Below are 15,786 nucleotides of genomic sequence, written 5' to 3'. Positions count from 1 at the left end.
TTTACGAATAATTTATAAGCGTAACATAAAGCGAAAAATACAATATTGCGAGGGCACTTGATGTTTAGAGCTTTTTGAGGCTTGGGTGTTGCAACATGGCGAGTTTCACAACTGAGGTACGGACTGAGCTGGTGGCTCCAGAGCTCTGGGTGGCTCAAAAAGGTCAAAAAGAGCGAGCAGAGAAACGAAAAACGAACAAACAAAAAAGTTTCTCTGCCCTTATGTCATTTCCGCCTTTAGGTTCTTCTACAAAAATGGCGGAAGGTGGTCCCCATCCACCCGATTTGGAAACCCAGAAAAACGACATCTCAAATTTGCTGAAGAAGCCTCTGAAACCAGACGACATTTGGTACGTTCCCGAGAGCCGCTGTTTCGCCCAGCACGGTTATTTCGCCGCCAAGGCCCAGTGCAACCGTCGAACGCGTGCCTTTGATTGCCGGCGACAGTGCTCTTTGGTGGAGCTCACCACCGCTTCTAACGCTTTCGAAGGCTTTCCTGAGGTGTCTTCGTAACATCGCGAGCTTAGCACTCCGACAGTCTTTAGACGCGTCACTTCGCTATCAAGGTCAATCTCTGACGCGACTTGGAGTACCGTAGCAACCGGAGGTGGCGTCATCAATGATTTCTCGGCTTTGCTCGCCTTTTTTATTTTTATTTTTTTATTTTTTCCCACGCCGAGCACACGTTTATCTGAGCATTCATTTTAAAGCCCCTTCGCCGCTTTCTCTGCTTCTTTCATGCGGATGTGGTTGAGCTTTGCACTCCCTAGACCTTTCGATTCGGGTTGCAAAAACGTCGCAGTTGGCGGCAAAAGAAGAAGAAAAAAAAAGTGGAATGATTTGCGGCCGAGTTGCCTTATTTGGCTTTTTGAGTTCGTGACAATTAGGAGAGATTCGCGGCGCCAAATGAATGACTACCGGACAACTTCTTTTTGGCACCGGGCCACCACTGTGTAACCAGCATAGCCTACACTCTGAAGGGGCTGTGCTCAGCCTTCTTGAGACGTTGGCGGCAGCCGGCGTGTATAATTTCGCCATTCGAATCGTACTTGGAAAAAAATTTTGAGTTGGCCATATAGCGCGGCATAGTTCCCCATTGTAAGCTAAACTTTTGTTTTCCTTAAATTATTTTGCTCGCTCGTGTTTGATGCTTGTGGTGGGCCCCCTTTCAGGTACCTCGTGGACAACAAGTGGTTCAAGCAGTGGAAGAAATATGTGGGATACGACACCTGGGACGTTTGTGGCATTGGGGAGCAAACGACGCATCCGGGCCCCATCGACAACTCGCCTCTACTTAAGGGTGAGTGTTTTTTTTGTTTTTTTTTTACAGCGAAGCTGTTAAGGGCTAGTGTCCCCAGGATCGTGTCTGGTACCAAACAAATGTCGACACAACACTCTGGTTGCCGCCGTCACTCATAGATGGCAGTAGCTGTTCAGAGAGTTGTGTTTGCCGGTTTTCTGCTTGCCGCTGTCACTCATAGATCGCGGCAACCTTTCCAGCCTCAGCAACCAGAAAACTGGTTGCTGCCGTTGCACATAGACGGCGGCAACGTTTGTTCGCAAGAAGAGCGGGAATGGAACGAGCGCGATGTGCCCAGCAGCGCGAATGGCTTAACAACCGCCGCGAGGCCGCTATCGTCTAAAGTTCCACTGCATCGAGCACTTCAGATTCCCTTGCGAAAGAAGAGCAGATCGCACGCCTGGAAAGCCACCGCCGAGAACAGAAGCTACAGCTCCGCTGCTCTTCCTTCTTCACCAGAGTGGAAAGGTTGAAAGTTTTTTTTTTTTAAATGATCTCTACTGATGTGGATAACCAAGAAAGTCTGACACCTGTTCGTAATGCAGCCGCTACACCCCATCACCTTAGGCCCGTTTACACACTTGCGACTTCTTAGGACCCTGTGTTTTGAAACCTCTTGAAATCTCTTATGGCGAGAGCAGAATTATATATATTGAGAGAGTTTGGCGGATGGATTGACCTTGTGACTCGCTAAATCTAGCTAGAGTGAGCCGAACTCGCAATAACACAAGATTAGGGATGCCGCGAACTTTTTTCGAATCGAAGTTTCGATGATCGAATCAAGCGGTTCGAAAGGTTCGAAAGATTTCGATTTTTCGAATTGTCTATATCGTAAAATTCGACGGAGGTCGAATTTTCGAACTTGTTAAGCTAAGAAGTTCGACGCTTTTCGAACCGTCGAACTTATTACGCTAAAAAATTCGATCTTTTTCGAACTTTCGAACTTATTGCGCTGCAAGGTTCGATGCTTGTCGAACTTTCGAACTTGACTGACCAAAAAATTCGATGAATTTCGAACTTTCGAATTTATTTATCAAGAGAATTCGAAAAGTTTCGAACTTTCGGATTCTAAAAAGTAAGAAGTTCGACGAACTTCGAACTTTTAGGGTAAAAGTTCGACGTTCGTCGAACTTCGAAAGACCGGCGGACGGTTTCATTTGATTTCAAGTAGTGGGGTACATTCGTAATTTTTTTTTCTCGAACTTTTACACGTGGTGCTGCGTTCCTTACGAAAGACAATGTCGTTTATTTCAATGTTCTGGCATGCTTAGGTTTAAAGAAATAAATCCCCGAAGGGGCGAGGAAGGACGACGGGTTTTTGACGATTATCGTTTGTGCCAGATTTGAAGCACGCTGCAGCCGGAGCTATTTATGGTAGATATGTTATACTTTTTTTAAGAATGATCTATGTATAGCCTAGATAAGTGCCGTCTTAAGATGTGATTATTGTTATTCAACGTGAGTTTCGAAGAAATGTCCAAACATATATCTGCATGCAATTATGACCTAAACTTTATATTTATTTCCGTCTAAGTTGTTTGAGGTATCGCATTTAAATTAACACCACAGACAGTACATATCATTGCCATCTGCACAATACGAAATAATATATTTATTGTTTTTTCACGTTAATGAATAAATTAACTCATGGGACAAGATTTCTAATAGTGTTCAAGCTCAGCACGTCATTAAAAGAAAACTTTTTTTTTTTTTCGCTTTACGTTCCTGGGACGTGTTTCTTTTAGCCTGTACACATTTTGGTAAAAGAAACTTGTTTCGAAGTTCTGAACCTCTGAATATGCAAGAATAGAACACTTCCGACGAATTCTTGATAGTTTTTTTTTCTCCTGCTTTTTATTCCCGCATTTATTCTTTTTTATGTTACTATCGGCACAGGTGTTTAGGTCGAAAAGACAGCTTTGAACTTCCGAACCACTAAGCATGTGACGAGCAGTGCCTTCTGACAACGAGTTTCTAACAATGACCATCTACGCAACCTTTTATGCAGTGAAGAGCGACAGTAGCTATACATATGCATAAATAATTTCAGATTAAAATAAGCTCGACCACGCCCTCTTTCCCCGTATTGTTTTCTTTAACAGTTCGAAATACCTGCAAGGGGGAGAAGGAGGCTGAAGCCCCCCCCCCCGCTACCCTCTTTCCCCCCGTTTTTCCTCTTCCGACGCCACTTGTATGGTAGAACGCTCCTCGACCTCGAGTTGTGTCGGCTTTTGTGCTTTTTGCGAGGCGATTCCTCCGTCCCAGAAAATAAACCTCCAGGACAATTATAAACTTCACCGGATCGGATTACTACCAGCGTGCAAGGGGTGGCGAGCTAGTTTGCCAGGTCGCTTCAAGGTTTTTCTGAGCCTCAACCTCCTGCTCGCCCCTGGCCGTTTCGAACTGGATGAGTCTCGTAAAACAGTGTGTTCGTGCAATCACTACTGCGTGATGCAGGTTAAACACCCCCCCCCCCCTCCCCCGGGGCTGGCGGTCACAATTCTGCACTGGCAAATATTCTAGCACGTCCGGGACACTCGTCGTCTCATTTTATTGCCTGACCAACTTTGCAGAATCTAGATATCACACCCTAACTTTTCTAAACCTGATTTCGTGAAAACCAGTGAGTCGTGAAAACGTTATTTAAAACTGAAACTGTGGAAAAACTTTAAAATCGGACTTCGAACTTTGAAAACTTGGATTAGAAAGAAATTCAAAATCTTCAAAGTTTTTTTTTTTTTTTTTTTTTTTAATTTAGCGTTAAAAGAAAATCGAAACCTTCGAACTTTTCGAACTTTATGCAAAAAGAAATTCGAAATCTTCGAATTGTTCGAACTTCATGTCTATAAAAATTCGAAGCGTTCGAAGTTTTCGAATTTTTTTACAAAGAATTTCGAGATCTTCGAATTTATCGAACCTGAAGTAAAAAAATATTCAAAATATTCGAATTCGAAATTTTGTAAACCGTGAAAGCTTCGAAATTTTCGAATTCGAAACTCCGCTGTGGTCAAAAGTTGCGAATTTTTCGAAATCGAACCTCGGTCGGTACGAAAATATCGAAATTCTTCGAAATCGAACCTCAGTTCGCTTCGCAAATATCGAAACACTTCGAAATCGAACCTAGGGTGGTTCGCGACATCCCTACACAAGATGGAGATTCATTCACGTTTTGCTGCTCCACTCTGAGCGAGCCCACTTAAATTCGCGGTTATGAGTAGCGTTACAAAAACATTTCTCGTCCATTGGTATTCCGCTAGGTCTGCAATTGATCACTGCATTCAAAGATTGCTCAGTCTTTATCCATCTCCAATAACAAAACTAACAAATAAGCTTGTTTCTGTTTTGTTTTCAAACAAAAACATGCTTTCTCAATCAAAAAAAGGTCCGACAATTTAAAGTATGGATCCATAGTTCCTGCATAGCAAATGCTTTCCGCTGCATTAAATTGTGGCGGTAGTGGAAATATACAAAAGTAATTTTCTAGACAAGAAAAGGGAATGAAGGACGGTAATATCTTTGGAGATGGTTGCAGATAGGGGAGTGTGAGCAGTTGGTTGCAAGGGAAAAGCCAAAGGCACTTACTATGATGAGATACCCTTTCAATGCGATGACATCTCACTGCAGACATGGGGTGGCTAATGCAGAGTGGGTCATGAGTTAGTAACACAATATGGTGGGGGAAACATTCGCAGCCGTATTCACCAGAAGTGACTAGCACCTGTTTAACCGCTAACTACATCATCAATAAAAATGATCACGTGGCAGGTGGTAATCGCCTCTAAGTAAGCACTCTGTATTCACCGACCATGTCTAGGGCTTTGTCATCCCGAGCGACTTAGAAGGCGACCGACCGAAAAATCTTGGACGCAGGGTACGGCTATAGTCGGTTACAAGTTAAGAAAGTAGAAGCTCCTCCCACAAGCGATTTGAAACCAACAAGGTTTCAAATCTCTCCGCAGTCGAAAGAAGAGTTCACTGGAAATGCTCCTTGTTCCGCTTCAATGGATAGATATTGGCTACAGAGTGATGCCAACTTGTCTCCGATCCCACTTTTTAAGAAAGCGACCTTTGTATTCATTGGAGGGGGAACCAAGCCCCTGAAAGCAGCCTTTGTATCCATTGGAGGGGGAACCTAATCCCCGAAAGTCATATTTGTTCTTGTCGGAGTGGGAAAACTCTAATCTCCCTCTCGTCGCTTCCACAATGCTAAGTCAAAGTCGAAAGATAAAGCAAATATGTACAGAAAGGCAAGACCCTCCTCGCGCGTTGGCCGCGAAGTCACGGAAACGATGGGACGCTATTGGATGCGGAGGTGGCGGTGGGATATATGATTCCCTTTGAGGGGCATTTGCCGCTACATTCTTGACTTGTAACCTACTATAGTTTAGCCGGTGTTTAGGGGGCGACTGACAGCTCGACGCATGGCTGGCTCCTATCACTGCTGACCGCCGGCACTAAGGAAGCACTTACTGTCTTGGAACCCTGGGGGACACATCCAGAAAGAATCGGAGCAGCAAATATTGTGGGAATAGGCACATTCAGAGGTCGGAGACGGTGCTAAGGCGATCTGTGCAAGGCGCTGGACGAGAAAGACACACATTTACGGGCGCTTCCATATTGGCCTTAGTCACTGGCAATGCAGCTTCCCTGTTTTCTCCTTCGAGTTTTTTTTTATTTCATTAAAAAAACTCTGCCCCGGTCAATTAGCCTCTCGTTATAACATTTTATTCACGCGTTGGCATTTAAGCACGCACGTGCAGGACCCATCTTTTTACGTCTCTTTCGCTTGTCTCTTCTGCTGTAAACAACCCTTTCTAATAGGTAGTACATACATTTGACTTTGCAAATACCACAGAACCTTCGCTCTAGTGGAACTTGCAGTTCCAAGATCACCGCAGAGATGGCACCAGCTTACCAGTGTGTTCTCTTGTTGCTAAAAATTTTAAGAGATTTTAAAGTGCTTGGTTCTAAGGAGTTGCGAGTGAGTGAAGGGACCTTTACGCTGTGCTGCGGAAGACGGTACAAATGAATAATCAAATTCAATTGAGTGCCTCACTACCTTCAGCGGGGACATGACCACACGTAGGGTGTGTAGACACTCGATGTATTCAGCACTGGATTGGCTGAGGTGACTCGAAGCATCCGCTGTGGTTTGTCGCAGGGTGAAACGGAGCGTAAAGTGGTGTAAATACACAAACTTCTTAAATCTAATGCGGTAACTTCTGGAAAGCGGAGGGGTGAGAGTAAAAGCTGCTATTCATGTGGAAAAATAGCTGTAGGTAGTGTGTGTCCCCCACTCTCTGCACTGGAACTTCCACCTTAAAGGGCAACTCCGCTTCTTTTCCAGTAGTGCAAAACTATACAGTTCTCTTTGTTATCATCTACGAAACTCCCATGGCAAATATTACGACGGAATTCCGCCTAGTTCATTAAAATCGCTGTCAAAGTTTGACAAGCACGAATCCGCTGGTTTTGGATGAGACGTGCGGGCCAGACAACACTGCCCGGCTGCATTTCCACTTCCTCCGAATTCCTTCTCCCGGCACGTTTGCGACGTCATCAAACATGTACAGCTTCTCTTTTTTTTTTTTAATTCTTTTTTTTTTTGGGGGGGGGGGGGGGGGGGGGGGGGAGAGCACGGGTGGCGCCAGCACCGTGAAAGACGTGAGTGACGCGCTCGGCCGGCCCGGCGCTCGACTATTGATACTACTGATAAGCCGATCGCCTCGTTGAGCGCGGCTTGTGTTACATCCCATACTTTTGAACACCAAGTAATAGGAGGAGAGGGAAGCTGCTTTTGTAAGAATTTTGAGTGACAGGTTAATCTTCTATAATCTTCTGGGAGGAGAATAGCGACGCCTGTGCTAATCCAGGAGGCACAATGGAGGATCCTGATAAGAGGGGAGCTCCATCTTCCCTTGTATATCACGTGGGTGTACATGCTTAGTGATGCCGAATATACAATGTTGTCCGGCTTTGCCATCGTTTCGGTTTCGGTTTGTAATCATGGCTAGAGTAAAATTACACGAAAAACATTTTATTTTTCGCGAAACAAAGGATTGGGGATTGTTTTTGAGTGCTTCAAAAAGTAAAATCGGCCACTATCTCAAAATTTTTGAAATTAAGCGGAGTTGCCCTTTAAGTCACCTTGGTTCGAAATCTACCCTCCTTCCTTGACCGTGTGGAGAAACAAAAATTGGGTTCAAGAAATAAGTTTCTTGAGTTTTTTGGTGTGTTGGGAAATCCGTAAATCCACTTGAACTGTGGGACTGTCACTGACAACCCTGTAACAAATGGATTAAGATTGCCCAATCACGATGAATCATGGTGTTCAAACCTTGAAATTTAGCTGCAGCATGGATGGCACAATCTGGCAGTTCAGCCTGTACGGACTGTAACTCGGTAGTCGAATGTACGCGTGAGAAATTACCATTGTACTAATAGACACCTTTTTAAAGGCATGCCCTCTCAACTTGGCTTGTTATTTGCACTTCTCCAATGATATAGTTACCTCCTGGCAGATATTAAGAGCTACAACCTGTTCCGTTGAAACGCGGTATGCACGTCGACATCAAGTTATCATCCGGTTTTTCTCTCTATCAAGTGAGCATGGTCTTTTCGGAGATGAGCATCTAGACGTCGAAGCCGGGCTGTTGCCAGTACAATAAACATTTTAGTCATGTTGCCAAAACTTAAAGTGAAGCTGAAACACTTCTTTAAAAAAATGATAGAGGTTGATTCTAGCGTTGTTTTATCCCATGAATCTGAATATCACATTCATTTTCCCCGGAGATGTAACCAAACGTGAGGAAACACAAAAAATCTCTGACCCGTCGTTACGCCATAAGAGGATCTTCAGGCCGCCAAGCACGTGTCGCTTGTGTGGGCAGCGCGTGACATTGCAAGCTTGCCAGGTGTCTTCTCTTGCACTGGCACCAGTCGTGACATCTTTTTTTGAGCTTTTGAAGATAGCAGGAGTGCGCGTGCATAGCTTTGATAGGCGCTGAAGGTGTGCTAGGGCGGAGGATCCGAAAACTCATTTTATGACATCGCGCCCCAGGAAGAAGGGGCTTAGCGGTACTTTGAAAATGATTTTCCGCTACCTTCATGCACAAAATAAAAAAAAAATAATCATCTTTATATTCGAGATCCTGGCAGCCAAATGAAGGTTATTTAAGTGTGTTCCTTCAAATACAGAACCGCTTCAGTTTCCCTTTAAAGATAGACGCAGTGTGTGTGGGGACAGATGCCACGAATCTGTACAGGTGCAAAACACGCTACAGTTGTTTGCAGCGATCTATTATGGGACCTGCACGAAACATTGCTCTCTTTTAGAGCAAACGGTGCTTCTGCTGCATGTAGGGTTACCGTGACAAGTGTTCCCTTCAAGACCGTTCCAATATTATTCGAACAGCTGTAATCTCTGGGATCCATGATTTTGATATGGCAGGCATGAGGGAAAATGCCCCACTTACCTTTTCCTCATTGGGAATCGCAGAGTTTCATGCAGCCCCCTCCATTTGCTCTCTTACAAGCACCCATCATTCACAAATGCGCCAAAGTGAGCACCAAAGTTGAAGTGAGTGTGACTCTTGGACTTAAATGACGTGGGCACTAAGTGGTATTTTAGGACGTCTTTTTATGATGTAAACTCAATCTATGTGCCCTAATCATCATAGAAAACCAAAAATTACAGTCATGCATGGCCTTTTTTTTTTTTTCTAAATGTTGTCAAATGTAGTGGCGGGCCCCCTTTTTTTGTGTGTGTGTGTGTCTTTCAGAACAAACTTTTTTTTTTTAAGAATCGGTGAATTAGCTCCTGATCTTGCGCTTACCAGAGAGCGCTGGTTCGCCAACCTTTTAAAATAATCTGTTCTGAAGGCCTTTAACGTGCCCATCTGACCTTGGTTTTAGAAAAGAAGTGTCTTTCTATGTTTGGTTGCATATTTATCAGGGAAAAAAAACCAAGCATGATTGCAATCTTTTTTTTTTTTCGTTTCTTAATATGGTTATGTCACATAGACTGAGTTATTGCCATAAGACAGACCTTCAAAATCCACTTCTGTGCCTCGAAATTGTCACCATTTTAGAAAATCACAAAGGTACTCATCAAATCCACTTTTCATACTTTTTGCCTGCACTTCTAAGGTTTCAGTGAATGTATTCTAGTGCTGGACTCTTTGATTGTACTGTCTCGAATTAAATTTTCTCCATTCATATAATTAAGAATATAATAACTTTTTTCTTTTTTTTTTTGCCTATTACTTTTTTGATCAAAACGGTATTGAGACCTTTGAGAACTAGCTTTCCTAGTATGGCATGTAAGTCAATAAAAGGTTTCAGCCTCGGTCGCTATCTAGATTAGATAGTGACTGCTCTCATACTGGAGCATTTACCCTCCTGTCAACTATGTATGTCACCAGCAGATAATCAGTGACCCACTTGTACTGCACCTCACTCTTTTTTTTTTTTTGTCTCGTTGAATTGTTGCATTTTGTGGATTCCGCTGACTCGGCGGGGCCACACACTGTCCTTAGGAGCTACTCATACTGTAGGCTCCCGGTCCTCCACCATTTTTATTATCGCGTTAGAATAGGAAATGAAGCTCTCTTGATGCACACTCCAATATCTGTGTCGACTTTCTCCAATGGGAAGGACAGCATATTGACAGAGATAGTGCGCAGTCTCCGGCAAGCTGACAAACTTCAGTCGTGTAGGAAAACCCAATCGAGGGGACAACGTGCACAAAGCTGTGCTTTTTCTACATTTCTCTAGTCTCAATCTTTCCTATGTTTTGATGGAATGTGTGGAATAACAATAATAATAATCTGAAAAATAAAGATTTTTATTTGAAGTGCCCCAAAACAACCACAACGGTATTTTAATTGGTGCACCTCGACAAGAACAATATATGTAAGGAAAGTATATACTGTAAATGACTTAATTTTCACAAGGACCTAATTTTAGCGAATCGCCTACAATTCGCGAAAAACAAGTCCCGCGAACAATTCCGGTAAAATGTAAACACATTGGAATCCATATTAAGATCCCACCGCGTCGCAAAAATTAGAACCCGCAAATTATTTCAAAACTTCAGCTTTGACCTAAACCGCGAAATATTGAGCCCGCGAAAAATAAGTCGTTTACAGTATACGTAATTGCACTCAAGACACACTTACCAGTGATGGAAGTGCTGTGCCATTTGCGACAAATTTCTTCATGAACAAAAGTCTGCCACACCTTGCGCCGAAATACCATTTTTGCTCAAAATTGTGCCACACAAGCCCAAATGACAAAGAAAAAGCAAAAAAATTATTGGTTGATTTTAATATTTAGGGAAGTAGGCCGGAGGAAAGGAAAAAAGTACAAATATGTATTTCACACAGCTCTACCCATTGTATAGTTTGTTTCATCTCAGATCAGAGCACAGTTGAAGACTGAAACACAGATGACCGCAAACACTCGTACAAGAAGCGTAAGTCACGGGGCATTCACTGCACTTGATTGGCTTAGCTGATGAAGGAACACGTCAGTGATGCGATTGCTGCGCCTTTTGCACCGAACTGCGCCAAAGGGCTTACACCGCTACATCCTGCTACGGTTAGCCCAAAATGTGAGGAACTTGTGCCAACATTGTGCCAAAACTTGATTTCACTTCATTAATACTGAAAATACAATGGCTCTGGTCCCGCTACACGTCCAAATCGTTATGGTAGGCTCGTACGAATTTTCAGAAATTTCCATTTTAGCCGCAAGCAACTTAGTATCCTGCTTGATCTCTCTGTCGGCGTCAAACACTTACAGTAGTCTGAATTTTTGCAATATCTCTTGTGTTTCTAGTCTGCTCTGGCGTGTAAGTTAGCTTTGTTGGGTGCGCTTCTTACCGTGCTATCGTGCACTGCAGTGAAATGGAAATCATGAAGTAAGCATCACAATTTTGCTTACTTTGCTTCGCTGCAGTGCATCCGAGTGCTAAAGGGAAAGCATTCTCCCAGAGCGGGACGTTAAACATGCAAGCGTCGGGTATATTAGAAATAACAGACTTTGTGAGTGTTAATGTAACAGCTCTTAGTTGCAGTAAGAAATTTTCAAACTGCGGCTAATAATTATGATTGACTGCGATATTCTTGGTGATATCTTATTCAAATTTTGGACTTAGCGAGGCTACTCGCAAGCAAATTTATATGAACTGCTCTATACGTTTATTTTTATTTGAACTCCTTCGTTTGGTTGCTCTCTTTTATGAATGTTTTATCTGTTCGAGGTACAGTCAGTAGAATATATTAAGCCAAATTAGGCGAAGCAGTAGAAGGAAGTTAGGGAGTAACCTTAGCAACTTTGGGTAGATTGTTTTAAGAAGGCATACTTATCGTTCCCGTGCCGATCTCCGTTTTGTTAAGGTTCTACATACAAAATGTAATTGATTTTCATAATTTAATAACAAAGTATATTTTTTTTAAAATCTGAATTAAGATTTTATTTTTTGTTTTATTACAACCTTTAAACGTGAAAGAAACATCAGTTCGTGTGCTCAAGATTATTCTAACATTCTTTTAGTGTAATATACTATTTGGTTAACAATTTATTTTGTACCTAAAAATACTATTCACAGCAGTCCATACTGTCCTTCATCGATCAGCATCTTGTTGCCATGCCTAGCGCATCTATGTACAACTAAACAGCTAGTTCTGTGTTTGACGAAATCAAACCTGCCGTTGCACAGAGTGTGAAGGCGAAGCGTGCATATTTTAGTTGGAAAGGCTAACGCACGAATCTTAACATGTAATATTTACAGTGGTACGAATAAAAATGAAGTGTGTGCTTGTGCTCCGAAAATACTTTTTGCTGCTTCATAATGGACGTTTGGCAGCTTCAAAAAGTGCTACAAAATTACTCGGGTCCACCGCATCACTGCCTGTACAAAACGATGACGAATGCCATAATATGGCACTTTTGGCGCTATTTGATTGGCCTCTTGTGCCTTTTGCCAAAACGATGCTTTTTGTGGCGGCCCCCCAGACAATTGTATTACTCAACAGTTGTCTTAATGATAATAAACTTTGACTGCTCCAAAGCAATATTTTGCCCACTACAAAAGGCTTTTAGGACAGACCCTTTTCGAAAGTGCACCCCACCTAGCGTCTGGTGTGCCATTTACAAGAGTCTACCCATGGCCTCTGAGATTCTTCTTGCAGTGGCTGTGCTCCTCCTCAGGCTATTGTATTTGTGCGGTAGAGACTTGCTGCTGGGTGCTTGGTGGCGCTTGCAACCAAACCGTACGATAGAAAGAAATAGCCGCTAACTATCACCATTATCGTCAATCTACGGAACTAAGGAGTAGTGCAAAAGGTGTAGAACAAATGTTCATGCACATAAGGAAAGTTCAAAAAGCTGTTTTCATGCATGATGAGAAAGAAATATTTCTATGCCTGTCCCGCTGGCCTGCACGGTATATAGATTCGCCCTAAATCTTGCATTCTGAGGTATCATCCAGCAAAACAATGCAAAGAATGAAGCTGCAAATAAAAATTTTAAGAAAACAGTTGGTCGTTGGTTGTTTATACAGCAGGAGTTTAGTCTGCGAGGACATGGGCAACATCGTTACCCACTGTAGGTGAGCAATTTAGCCAGTGTTGTACGACTGCTAGCTTAATGTCTTTAATGTGCACCACGCAGTAGTGATACACGACCGCACGCCAGTGCGATGCTCGTTCAGATAGAAAAGGGCAGGGGCGGGGATTGAAGCCAGGATCCCTGGGTCCTGCAGCTCCACGTGCTTCGAGCTGGTGTGCTTGCACCACTTAGCTTAAAAACAGCCAACAGAAAAAAACTGATTCTCCCCTTCCCCTTGGGGACCGGGCAAAAAAACTAAAAGCATCATTCCCACCTCCTCCCCCCTTACAAGGGAGTTGCCAGTTTTCCTCTGGTCTAACCTCATGGGCGGCGCCCAACACCAGACCCACTGGGGGACAAGGTTTAGACTCTGGGCCGAAGCCACGCGGGAGGGAGCTGCAACTTTCGCCTGTCCCGCCCATCCCCCAGCTATGCCAGTTAGTTTTACTTTGTTCAATTTCCCTAGATAATTTTCGCCAGCACTCCAACGTCCTCTTTGTTGCCTCCACTCTATCGGTCACCCAGAAACGGTGACTGCCAATGTTGCTTGTCAGGGTTTTGAAATGGGTGCATTGGGCAAAATGTCCCGGGTGATTGACTGATTTTCGGGATTGCTGCAGAGGACAACAGCGGGGAGACGAAGGACCACCTGATTGACGAGCTGGACTATGTGCTGCTGCCCCAGGAGGCCTGGGACAAGATGGTCTCCTGGTACGGGCTCACCCCCGGCCAGGACCCCCTGCCCCGGAGGGTCATCGAGTTCGGCATGTTTGTCAAGCACTGCAAGGCAGGCACTTTTTCTTTGGCCTCGTTTTACGGGGGGGGGGGGCCAGTGGCGGTCAGATGGCCAGTTCAAACCGAGTAATGTGCGTACGTACGCTGGAACACATAATAGGTCCACAAAGTTTTATGTCTAGAGGTGTAATACCACATTGAGACGTTTAGTGCACCTCAATATGTTGGATTACCAACTAGGTCAAATGTCAACCATGCAAATGCCGTATTTTTCGGTGAAAGTTGAACCGTTTCTTTTCTTAATTGTTCGTTTCTGTTCGCAATTTTTTCTTCGATAAACGCCGTTTTAGCGTCTGCACGAGACAATTCACCGAAATGCACTGGTATTCTGGAAACAAATAAACACCGGAAAGTATACGGGCTATTTATATACCAACTTCCTTGTGACCCGTGTGTAGGGTGGTACAACTTGTAGACTGGAGAGTATGGTATATATTTTCCCAGCACTTATCACCTTGGCGAAAAATGCTAGTCAATGAGCTGTGGATAAACGCACGGCGTCTAGCACATGCTCAGAACTGGATTTAGAGCCCAGTAGACAGGGATGAAATCACATAGGAGGCGATGATCAGAAACGTGAATTTTAAGTGAAATTCTACGTTTTGGTTTGGACGGCCATCTTGGAAGCATAAACCTATTTCGGAATAAGAGTGAAGGAGTGAAAGGGTCAGCACGTCGCTGACTGTTGCTGACTGCGCTGAGCAGCGCACACTAAGAGCACTTACCCTCCGCAAGGAGGGTAGGAGTGGGAAAGTTCCCTCTATGGCTTTGCTGCACCCGTAATATGGGAGCCCACGTCGCAATACGGAATCCGAAGAGTTCAAAGCATTGAACTCTTGAGTCTGGTTACCGGAGCTTTTAAAACGTCACGGTGACGTTGGAAGCCGCTGGGAGAGGCTTTGCGTGTTCTAGCACTCATACTAGCCATATTACATACTTGTTGGTTTGGACCGGCCTCAACGGGCGAGGTAATTTGTTGTGGTAATCGTATGACGAAAGTTTGGGGTGTGACTGCAGTATCTGGGGCGTTGCGCAAGAAGGCTTCGGAAGCTCCTAATCACGGTGACTCTCCTTGTTTCTTTCTTTTTGTCTCAAAACAAAACAGGTGGAAGTGTATTTAATGGACCTGAAGCTCTGCCTAAGTACCAACCTGGAGCAGTGCATCACGAAAAAGTTCAGCAAAGTGGACACAATCGGTAAGCCAGCTCTCCCGTACAAATTTGCCCGCTGCTCTTAGGTGGCAAGGTAGAGGAGCTTGTCGTGCTCCACCATTTATGTTCGTAGTGGCTGCAGCAGTAAAGCTAATTGGCACATTTGCCTTTGACTGATTGTCTGCTTTGCGACTGCTTCTAACTACTTGCGACGAGGGAACAGATTGGTGCCATCTGATCCGGAAACTCTGAAACACTTCCTCTACATATATTTCCTGATTTTTTTTTATTGCAGAATTTGTTTTATCGGCCGATTTTCATGGAGTTCTGTAACGTTTTGTTGTAACGGCTGGCTGTAACGTCGGTCCGTAACAGCCGGCTGTGAAATAAAACCGAGAACGAAAAGCGTTATGTCCACAGAGAACCGCATAAAAAGGGTTCATTCTCCCGGCAGGATTTGAACTCGCCAAGTCGAGATCATGAGCCACGCGCTCTGCCGACTGAGCTATTCAGGGCCGGTGGTTGGATTGCTCAAAAGCGAGGCCTTTGGCGCGGCGCAAGGGATCGGTCGCACGTTACGGCCTTGTCTTCTTCCTTGGAAGGCCTGTCACGCATTCTGTGCTTACTAGTCTTTGTCAGCATGATCAAGCGTGTAGAACTCTTTTATGCATAATTCTTTTATTGTCGGGTTGAAATAATTTTTGCCAATGTTTTAAGCCACCGTTTCTCATTGGTAGCACATTGATTTAATCTTGCAAATACTGCTGCGAAACCTTCAGTCTAGTTATATGCGGACCCAAAAGTTTCCTAGGCTTCAGTTGATCACATGCTAATTTGTTGAACCAGCCTGTACATTTTGAGTTTAAATAGAAGCGAGTATAGGTGTTATCAGTCCCAAACCTCGCTCTAAAATTGGCCGGAAAAATCG

At 43.9% G+C, this 15,786-nt stretch overlaps 1 protein-coding gene across 2 annotated transcripts in view; it reads left to right on the top strand.

Moving 5' to 3' along the window:
- LOC8039533 (ubiquitin carboxyl-terminal hydrolase 15) overlaps nucleotides 1–15,786 on the top strand; it is a 61,279-nt gene that overhangs the window by 111 nt on the left and 45,382 nt on the right. For both annotated transcript variants that reach the window (XM_029983918.3, XM_029983917.3), the window contains exons 2-5: nucleotides 241–349; nucleotides 1,172–1,299; nucleotides 13,533–13,699; nucleotides 14,813–14,903. In XM_029983918.3, coding sequence (XP_029839778.2) covers nucleotides 255–349; nucleotides 1,172–1,299; nucleotides 13,533–13,699; nucleotides 14,813–14,903 — 481 coding nt within the window. In that variant the 5' untranslated portion in view covers nucleotides 241–254. The remainder of the gene's footprint in view (nucleotides 1–240; nucleotides 350–1,171; nucleotides 1,300–13,532; nucleotides 13,700–14,812; nucleotides 14,904–15,786) is intronic.

This window comes from Ixodes scapularis, unplaced genomic scaffold, assembly GCF_016920785.2.
Source record: "Ixodes scapularis isolate PalLabHiFi unplaced genomic scaffold, ASM1692078v2 PGA_scaffold2__306_contigs__length_199485367, whole genome shotgun sequence".
Taxonomy (NCBI): domain Eukaryota; kingdom Metazoa; phylum Arthropoda; class Arachnida; order Ixodida; family Ixodidae; genus Ixodes; species Ixodes scapularis.
The sequence above is the reverse complement of the archived record's forward strand: the minus strand, read 5'-3'. Positions and strand labels throughout refer to the sequence as shown.